General features: G+C 19.6%; 1 protein-coding gene across 4 annotated transcripts in view; it reads left to right on the top strand.

Moving 5' to 3' along the window:
- The window catches only part of LOC117178046 (nuclear factor NF-kappa-B p100 subunit), a 79,428-nt gene that overhangs the window by 24,109 nt on the left and 45,703 nt on the right, over nt 1-9,616 (top strand). For all 4 annotated transcript variants that reach the window (XM_033369251.1, XM_033369248.1, XM_033369250.1 and 1 more), the window contains exons 5-7: nt 2,758-2,899; nt 5,742-5,846; nt 8,190-8,301. In XM_033369251.1, coding sequence (XP_033225142.1) covers nt 2,758-2,899; nt 5,742-5,846; nt 8,190-8,301 — 359 coding nt within the window. The remainder of the gene's footprint in view (nt 1-2,757; nt 2,900-5,741; nt 5,847-8,189; nt 8,302-9,616) is intronic.

Raw genomic sequence — 9,616 nt, 5'->3', positions numbered from 1 at the left:
AGTAGTTAAATTTTTAACCAAAAGAAATTAATTTGCACATAAGAATTTTCTAAAAATAGCTCAATTTTCAACTGAAAGAATCAATTTTCAAGAAACGAAAAAAACTAATTCTTAAAAAATTAGGTAAATTTTCAACCGAAAAATTATTTTTGAACCAAAAAGATTAATGGTTAATGATAATGATTAATTGCCAACCAAAATAGACAAATTAAAAAAAAAAAACATAAATTTGCATCAAAATTATTGTTTTTTAAACTAAAAGAGACGAATTTTTAAACAATAAGTTTAATTTTCGACAAAATAGATGGATTTTTAATATAAATTTTCAACTAAAATTATGATCATCAACCAAAAAAGAAACTTTTAAGAAAGCAGTTCAGCTTTTAACCAAGGATTTGAATTTTCCATCAGAGGAGACAAATTTTCTACCAAATTGTTAAATTTTCGAACCAAAATAAAACAAAAACTCAAATTTCAATTCAGATAGATTAATTTTTAACCAAACAGTTGCTGTTTTTTACGTAAAAATGTGAAATTTCTACAGAAAGAGATGAATGTTCAACAAAATAATTGAATTTTCAACCGAAAAAGTTTATTTTCCAACGAAAAATGTATCAGTTAATATTTCAACAAATAGATTTTAATTAAAAGTAAAAAACAGTTGGATTGAACCCACAAAAACGAATTTTCAACAAAATACTTCATTTTTAACCAACAAATTGATTTTATACAACAACAACAAAAAAACAATTTTCTTTCAAATTGTTGAATTTTAAAGCCAAAACTACGAATTTTCTAAAAAACAGATGATAATAATTTTTAAATCAAAAAGATGAATTTTCAACAAAAATGTAATATTTTAAGACAAAAACGATTTTAATTAGAAATGAAAAACAGTTGGATATAATCAGGAAACATGAATTTTCAATAAAATACATTATTTTTAACCAGATAATTGTTTTTTTTTTTTACCAAAAAAGACGAATTTTTTACCAAATTATTGAATTTTTAAGCCGAAACTACGAATTTTCTACAAAACCGTTAAATTTTCTATCCGAAAATGTGAATTTGCAACAGTAAAATTAATTTTGAATCAAAATAGATTATTTTTTAAGGGGGCAGTTATATTTTTAACCAAGATGGATTAAATTTATACAGGAAGAGATACATTTGCAAACATAAAAGATACATTTTTAAACAAAATAGTTGAATTTTCAAGCAAAAAGACGAATTTTCAACCAAAAAATATGAATGTTCAACAAAATAATTGAATTTTTAACGGAAAAAGTTCATTTTTCAACGAAAAATGTATCAGTTGATATTTCAAGAAATATATTTTAATTCAAAATTAAAAACAGTTAGATTTAACCAGCAAAGACGAATTGTCAACAAAATACTTCATTTTTAACTAACAAATTTATTTTATAAAAAAAAACATTTTTTTTCCAAATTGTTGAATCTTCAACAAAAACTTAATTGTTAATATTTTAATTAAAAATGAAAAACAGTTGGATTTAACCAGCAAAGACGAATTTTCAATAAAGTACTTGATTTTTAACCAAATTTCTTCTAGATTTTATTTTTAAGCGTACTTTTTCGTTTAAATAATTTAAAAATTCAGTTTTTAGAATCTTAAAAAATTAAAAATTATAAACGTTTTAAATCTAGAATTTGCAGATTTTAACATTAAAAATTAAATTGTTACTTTCATAATAATCGAAGGCTTTTATTAAATTGAAAATATTTTTTTAGTCTAAAATTGGAAATTTTTTATTTCAGAAAAAGAGTAATTGCCTGATATTTAGAAATATTTGACTGTTTATTAAAAATCAGTATTACGAATAAAACAGATACAATAATTTTAAGAGAATATTTAAAAATATTGAAAAAATTGTCATTTAAAAACAACATGCAGATGTTTCAAGATTTTAAAATAAAATTTAAACAATTTTTAAAATATATTTTAAATATTATTTGCTTAAAATTGACTAAAATAAGTTGCATCTCAGTTTTTATTACTTCAAATGGAGAAATTTTTGAAAATTCGTCCGTTTTGATTTCAAGTTCAAAATTTCAAATAAATAAAAAAAAATTTTTTCAATATTTTTAAATATTCTCTTAAAATTATTGTATCTGTTTTATTCGTAATACTGATTTTTAATAAACAGTCAAATATTTCTAAATATCAGGCAATTACTCTTTTTCTGAAATAAAAAATTTCCAATTTTAGACTAAAAAAATATTTTCAATTTAATAAAAGCCTTCGATTATTATGAAAGTAACAATTTAATTTTTAATGTTAAAATCTGCAAATTCTAGATTTAAAACGTTTATAATTTTTAATTTTTTAAGATTCTAAAAACTGAATTTTTAAATTATTTAAACGAAAAAGTTTTTAGTTGAAGTTTAATCTTTTTTGTTTGAAAATTCGATGATTTAGTTGAAAATTCAATTTATTTTGTTAAAAATTGAACTGTTTTGTTAAAAAGTTTTTTGTTGCTGTTGAAATTCTGACTGTTTTTATTGCAAATTCGTCTTTTTGGAATAAAAAATCATCTTTTATGATAGAAAAGTTATATTTCTTGGTTGAAATAATTTGATACATTTGTCTTCATTTTTTTAAAAAATAATTTTATATGTGCAAATCAATTTTCGACAAAGAATCGGAAATTATAGAAAATAACATTTTCTATTAATGTCTGTATTTTATTTTCAGTAAATTTAATTTCGATTTATAAACAAATTTTTTTTTTTAAGATTAATCAAGAAGCTGAAGAGGCAGCAAAGAATATGAACCTAAACAGTGTAGCTCTTTGTTTTCAAGCATTCTACAGAGATGCCAATGGGGTTTTGCAGATTTTAACGGATCCCGTTTATTCTCATCCAATCAATAATTTAAGTAAGCTTTTCTAAAAATTGTTAACTCTGCGTTTTCCCGTTTTTGTAAATTTCCCTTTTTTCCTCTTTTTTTCGAAAAAACTTACCATTTTTTCCACATTTTCGAGAAAATTCGTTTATTTTACAGCACTTCCTAAACATTAGGATAAATTTTAGTGAGTTAAAAATTAAATTTAAGACTTTTAGAAGTTTGGAAAAAAGTATTAAAATATTTTATAAATTTTCGGTTTTTTTTTTTAAGTTTAAAATATTTGTAACCTTTTCAAAACCTCTAAAATTCCTTAATATATTTTAAACTGATTCGAATTTTTCTCAAAATTTTGAAACAGTTGAAAATCTAAATTTTTATTTAATTCTTTAAAATCATTTCAAATTTTAAATGATTTTCAAGCTTCTTCAACCTTTTAAAGTTTCTAAATATCTTTTAAAATCTTTCAAATTTTTTCCCAAAATTCAAAAATAACTTGTAAAATAAAATAAATTGCCTTAAAATCTTCTGAATTATTTTTCGAAATATGTGGAAATTTAAACAATATTTTATTAAATTAACTAAAAAAAAAAATAATTCCAAAATTTTTGAATCGTTTTAAAAATTCTTTTCACATTTTCATACATTTTTTCAAATGTTTTGATCAATTTTTCTGTCGAAATAGTTAAAAATAATTTTTTTTTTTAATTCTTTGAAATCTTTTAAAATTTTAAATTATTTTTCAAGCTTTTAAAGTTTCTACATATCTTTTAAAATCTGAAATTTTTTCACAAATTAAAAAAATAACTTTTAAAATAAGATAAATTACCTTAAAATCTTCTAGACTATTTTTCGAAATATTTAGAGATTTTCAAAAATATTTTATTAAATTAATTTAAAAATAAATAAATAAAAAATCCCAAAAAAAATCCTAGGAATCTTAAAAAAAAGTTTTAAATTATTTTTCAATCCTTGAAAAACTTCTTAATATTTAAATCGACTCAAAATGTATTCTAAAATTTTGTAATCTTACCAAATTCAATTTTCTTTCAAATATTTTACCCTCTTCGAATTTTTAGGAAAAAATTTGAAATCTTTTAAAATATTCTCTTGTTAATAATTTTTCAATAAAAAATCATGTAAAATATGCCTATTCATCATCATACATTTTTTTTCATTTAACGTTTCAAAATTCCTAAAAAGCTTCTAAATTTTTTGAAATTTTTTTAATTTTTCAACTAATTTTGAATCGTTTTAAAATTTCTCTTGACATTTGATACATTTTTTCAAATGTTTTGATCAATTTTTTTTTCTCGAAGTAGTTAAAAATCGTTTCCTTTTTTAATTCTTTGAAATCTTTTAAAATTAAAATTTTTTTTAAGCTTCAAACTTTTAAAGTTTCTAAGTATCTTTTAAAATCTATGAAATGTTTGCAAAAATGATAAAAATAACTTGTAAAATAAATCTTAGTAAAATTTTTTCGTTCACACATAAGACTACAGTCTTATTTTTTTTTAATTCTTCAAAAATATACATATATCTTACACTTTTTTTTAGGAAAACATTTGAAATCTTTTTAAATATTCTCTTATAAATCATTTTTTCAATAAAAAATCATATAAAATTTGCCCATTAATCATTAGAAATTTTTTTATTTTCATGAAACTTTTCAAAATTCCTAAAAGGCTTCTAAATCTTTTGAAATCTTTTAAATTTTTTAATTAATTTTGAATCTGTTTTAAAATTTCTTTTGACATTTTCAAACATTTTGAAATTTTTTATTATTTGTTAAGCTTCTAAATATCTTTTAAAATCTTTCAAATTTTTCCCAAAATGAAAAAATAACTGGTAAAATAAAATAAATTGCTTTAAAATTTTCCAGATTCTTTTTCGAAAATTTTAAAAATATTCTCTTAAAATTAATTTAAAAAAAAAATTGAAAATAAAAAATAAACCTAGGAATCTAAGCCAAATTTTTTCATTCTCTTGAAACCTTTCAAAATTCTTATTTTTTTCGAAATTTTCTAAAATTTAGTTTAAAAAAATTGAAATCTTAGAAGTTTTTAATTGTCTTTTATATTTTGAAAAATTCTAAATATTTGAATCGACTGAAAACTTATATTAAATGTTTGAAATCTTACAAAATTGACATTTTTTCAGTCAAATATCTTACACTTTTTTTTTTGAATTTTTAGGAAAACTTTTTTAAACTTTTGAAATATTCTCTCATAAATAATTTTTCAATCAAAAATTACTTAAAAATTTTCCTATTAATCATTAGAAAATTTATTTTCTATGAATTTTTCAAAATTCCTAAAATCTTTTATTTAATTTCGAATCTTTTCAAAATAACTCTTAAAACATTTTCAATTTTTCCTATATTTTAAACAATTTTGCATAGCTAAAAAAAATGGTAAAATTATCCTAATTCTTTCTGAACAACTTTGGAATTTTTAAAAAATTGTTTTCAAATCTTTTTAAATATCGTTTTTATTATTAATTTTTAAAATAAAAAAAAAAAAACATTTTTAATTTTTCTAGAAATATTAAGAAAATTTATATCTTTTTGAAAACTTTCAAAATTCTTAAAAAGCCTCTCAAGTTTTCTTTTTGAAATTTTCAAAATACATTTTATTTACAAAAATTTAAACTTTCCAAGTCCTTAATTATTTTTGAATTTTCTTAAAAGATCTGAATATCTCTTATACAAACTTGAATTTTTTTAAATAAAATTTTTCATCAAAATCTTCTACATTCTGTTTCGAAATTTTAGGAGATCATTTGAAATATTTTAAAATATTTTCAGTTCCCTAATATTTATTGTGAGAAACTTTTACTTAATATTATTAATTAAGAATTGTTTTTTTTTCTGCAGAAAGTGCCTTAACAGGAGAGTTAAAAATTTGCCGTATTGATAAGCACACGAGCAGCTGTGAAGGAAATGAAGAGATCTTCATTTTGGTCGAGAAAGTTGGGAAAAGTGAGTTAAAAATTGGATTTGATTTAAAATAAAATTTTTTAGTTATATTATGCAGGTTTTGGGACAATTTTAAAATTCGAAAATTCGAAAAAAATTTGAAAATATGATTATTAATAGATAATAAGCTGAAATAAAAATAATAAGATTTCTGGAAATTTTATTTATCATTTAGATTCTATTTTGAAAGATTAATTTTAAGTTTTAAAGATTTTAAAATATGGCAAAGATGAACCTTGAAGATTTGAAGGCAATATTTTTATTTTGTCAGGATTTAAAAATTTTTTGTTTTTTTATTTTTCTTAAGTTTTCGAAAACAAATAAAGTTTTTGAAGAATTTGTAAATTTTTCAAATGAATAATACAATTTGGAGAATAATTCCAAAAAATTTCTTAAAATTTAGTAGAAAAATTTTGAAAATTTGAAAGGTAAGTTTTGCTGTTTTCAAAGACATGCAAATTTATATAATTTTAGAGAAAATTCGAGTAATTAAAAAATATATTTATGCATTTTGAAACGATTAGAAGATCATAAAAAACTTTTAAATATTAGAAAAAGAAAATTTTATTCAGTTTTTTCAAAATTTCGAAAAAAAGAAACTTTTTAAGCATTTTAAAAGGTTTCAAGAGAATAATAATTTTTCTTTAGATTCCTAGGAAAGTTTTTTTTATTTTGGATAATTATTTTAAGATAATATTTAAAAATATTTATAAACATTTCAAAAGTTTAAAAAGGAATCTGAAAGATTTTATGGCAATATAAATTTTGTTTTAATTGTAGTTAAAATTTGAATAAGTTTGAATGATATTTGGAAAGTTTAGAATGTATGCAAATATTAAAAAAAAAATTTAATTTCAACAAATTAAAAAAAATTCTGAAAGTTTTAAAAATATTAATTTTTTTTTAAGAGTCATAGAAAAATTTCAAATGATTTTTCATTTTGAAAAAAGTTAGTTCAAAACATTTCAAAACTAAAAAAGAATCTTGAAGGTTTAAGGGCAAATTTTTATTTATTTTTTTTTTCATTTTAGGAAAAATTTAGATGAGTTTCAATGATATTTAGAAAGTTTAGAAGATATGGAAATATTTTTAAAATATTTTGATTTCAACAAATTAAAAAAATGTAGATTTTTGAAAGTTTTGTAAAGTTAAGATTTATAAAAATTCCGAAAGTTTTAAAGAGATTAAGAATTTTCTTTTTAAGATGCATGGAAACATTTCAAATGATTTTTCATTTTAAAATATTAATTCGGAGAAAAAATTATTTCAAAAGTGTAAAAAATAATCTTGAAGATTTAAGGGCACTTTTTTCATTTTTTTTTTATTTTAGGAAAAATTTGAATGAGTTTGAATGATATTTCGAATGTTTAGAAGGTTTGAAAATATTTTTAAAAATTTAAAAAAATGTTGATTTTCGAATGTTTTGAAAAGTAAAAATCTATAAAAGTTCTGGAAGTTTTCAAGAGATTAATAAATTTTTTGAAGATACATGGAAAAATTTCAAATGATTTTTCATTTTTAAAAATGAATTCTAAGAGAAAATTTAAAATTATTTCAAAACATTTCCAAAAATTTTGAAAAAGAATGTAGAAGATTTTAAAGAAAAATTTTACAATTTTGCGAGAATTACGAAATAAAAAAAGTTCAAAACTACTAAATGTTTTAAATTTTGATTGCACATTTTTGAAGATTTAGAAAAAAGAATCTTTTCAGAATTTGGAAAGGTTTGAAGAGACTTCGAAAGATTTCAAAAATGTTCAAAAAAGATTTCTAAAATAAAAAAAAAAATAAAAAAGAATCTTTATGATGTAAAAGGAAATTTTTTGTATAAAAAGAATGATAAAATATTGGAATAATATATCTAGAAGGCTCAGAAGTTTTTGAAAGATTAAAAAAAAATGTAAATTCCAAAATTTTAACCAAAAAAGGTACTTTCTTTGAAGATTTTTAAGAAAAAAACTTAAAATCTTTTTACAAATTTTGAAACGTTTCATGAGAATAATACAATTTTCAAAAGATACATGCAAAAATTTCAAATAATTTTTTATTTTGAAAAATAAATTCGAAGAGAATTTTCGTGATTTTAGAAATTTTAGAGATTAAAAATATTTTCAAATCTTAAATTTTGTAAAATCCTGTAAAATAAAAAAAAATCGTCTTTAGAATTTTGTAGATTCTTTTTCGAAATATGTGAAAAATTTTCAAAAATCTTTATGAATTTTCTCAAAAATCTTAGAAAAATATTTAAATAACTTCAAAATTCTCCTGTTCTTTTAGAGTTTTTAGCAATCCTTTTAATACAAATATTTCATAAAAAATCTAGATATTTTTTGTCTTCTTTTCCAGAAAATATAAAAATTAAGTTTTACGAATTGGATGATTCTGATAACGAAGTCTGGTACGATTACGGCAAATTTTCAGAACTGGATGTTCATCACCAATATGCGATCGTCTTCAGGTATATATTTTTAGGGTGCCGATTTGACCGATAAATGAACGGGAAAAACCGACAAATGACCGGGAATTAAATAAAAAAAACGGGAATTTAATTCCGATCGTAGAAAAATTCAATTTTTCATTATTTTAGTAATTTTTGTCAATTTAAAAAAGTGATTTCTATTTTATTTACAGTTGTAGGAGGGCATATGTGTAAAAATAATTATCGTTTTTATTTATGAACAGGGAACTTGTATGATGAGAAAATATTTCTGAATTATATTCTACTTTATAATGTTTTTTTAAACAATTTTTGGATGAAAATTCAACTATTTGGTTGAAAATTGACATTTTTATTTGAAAATCAATTTCTTTTATTTCAAGCAATTAGTTAAAAATTCAATATTTAGTCTAGAAATAAATTTTCTATTTGATGTAAAACTTCTTTTTTCTTTGGATGAAAAGGATTTTTTTTGACCAAAAATTTAACCACTTTTCTGAAAATTCGAGTCTTTTTTTTATTAAGAATTAAATTTTTAACGAAAATTCAACTATTCTGTTTTTGTTTGAAATTTGATCTTTTTTTGAATAAAAATTGAACTATTTGGTTGAAAATTGATACTTTTTATTTGAAAATCAAAATATATTTTTTTTGAAACTTCATTTATTCAGTAAAAAATTCATCGTTTAGGCTAGAAATAAATTTACTTGATTAAGAAATAAAATATTTTGTTGAAAATTAATTTTTTGTGTGTGGAAGATTCATCATTTTAATTAAAAATCCACTTCTTTGTTTAAAAAATGAGTTATTTAATTAGAAACTTCTTTTTTCTTTGTATAAAAAGGACTTTTTAATTAAAACTTTAACTAATTTTCTGAAAAATTTATTTTTTGTTGGTTAAGAATTACATTTTTTAAAGGAAAATTAAAATATTATATTTTTTTTATAATTTTATATTTTTTGGATGAAAATTAAACTGTTTGTTTGAAAATTAATATTTTTTATTTGAAAATCAAACCATTTTTTTAAAACTTCATTTAATCAGTTAAAAATTCATCATTTAGGCTAGAAATAAATTTACTTGATTAAGAAATAAAATCTTTTGTTGAAAATTAAGTTTTTTTCTGTGTGGAAGATTCATCATTTTAATTAAAAATCCACTTCTTTGTTTAAAAAATGAGTTATTTAATTAGAAACTTCCTTTTTCTTTGTATAAAAAGGACTTTTTAATTATAACTTTAACTAATTTTCTGAAAAATTTATTTTTTGTTGGTTAAGAATTACATTTTTTAACGGAAAATTAAAATATTATATTTTTTTATAATTTTATATTTTT

Source organism: Belonocnema kinseyi, chromosome 8 (assembly GCF_010883055.1).
Source record: "Belonocnema kinseyi isolate 2016_QV_RU_SX_M_011 chromosome 8, B_treatae_v1, whole genome shotgun sequence".
NCBI classification, from domain to species: domain Eukaryota; kingdom Metazoa; phylum Arthropoda; class Insecta; order Hymenoptera; family Cynipidae; genus Belonocnema; species Belonocnema kinseyi.
The sequence above is the reverse complement of the archived record's forward strand: the minus strand, read 5'-3'. Positions and strand labels throughout refer to the sequence as shown.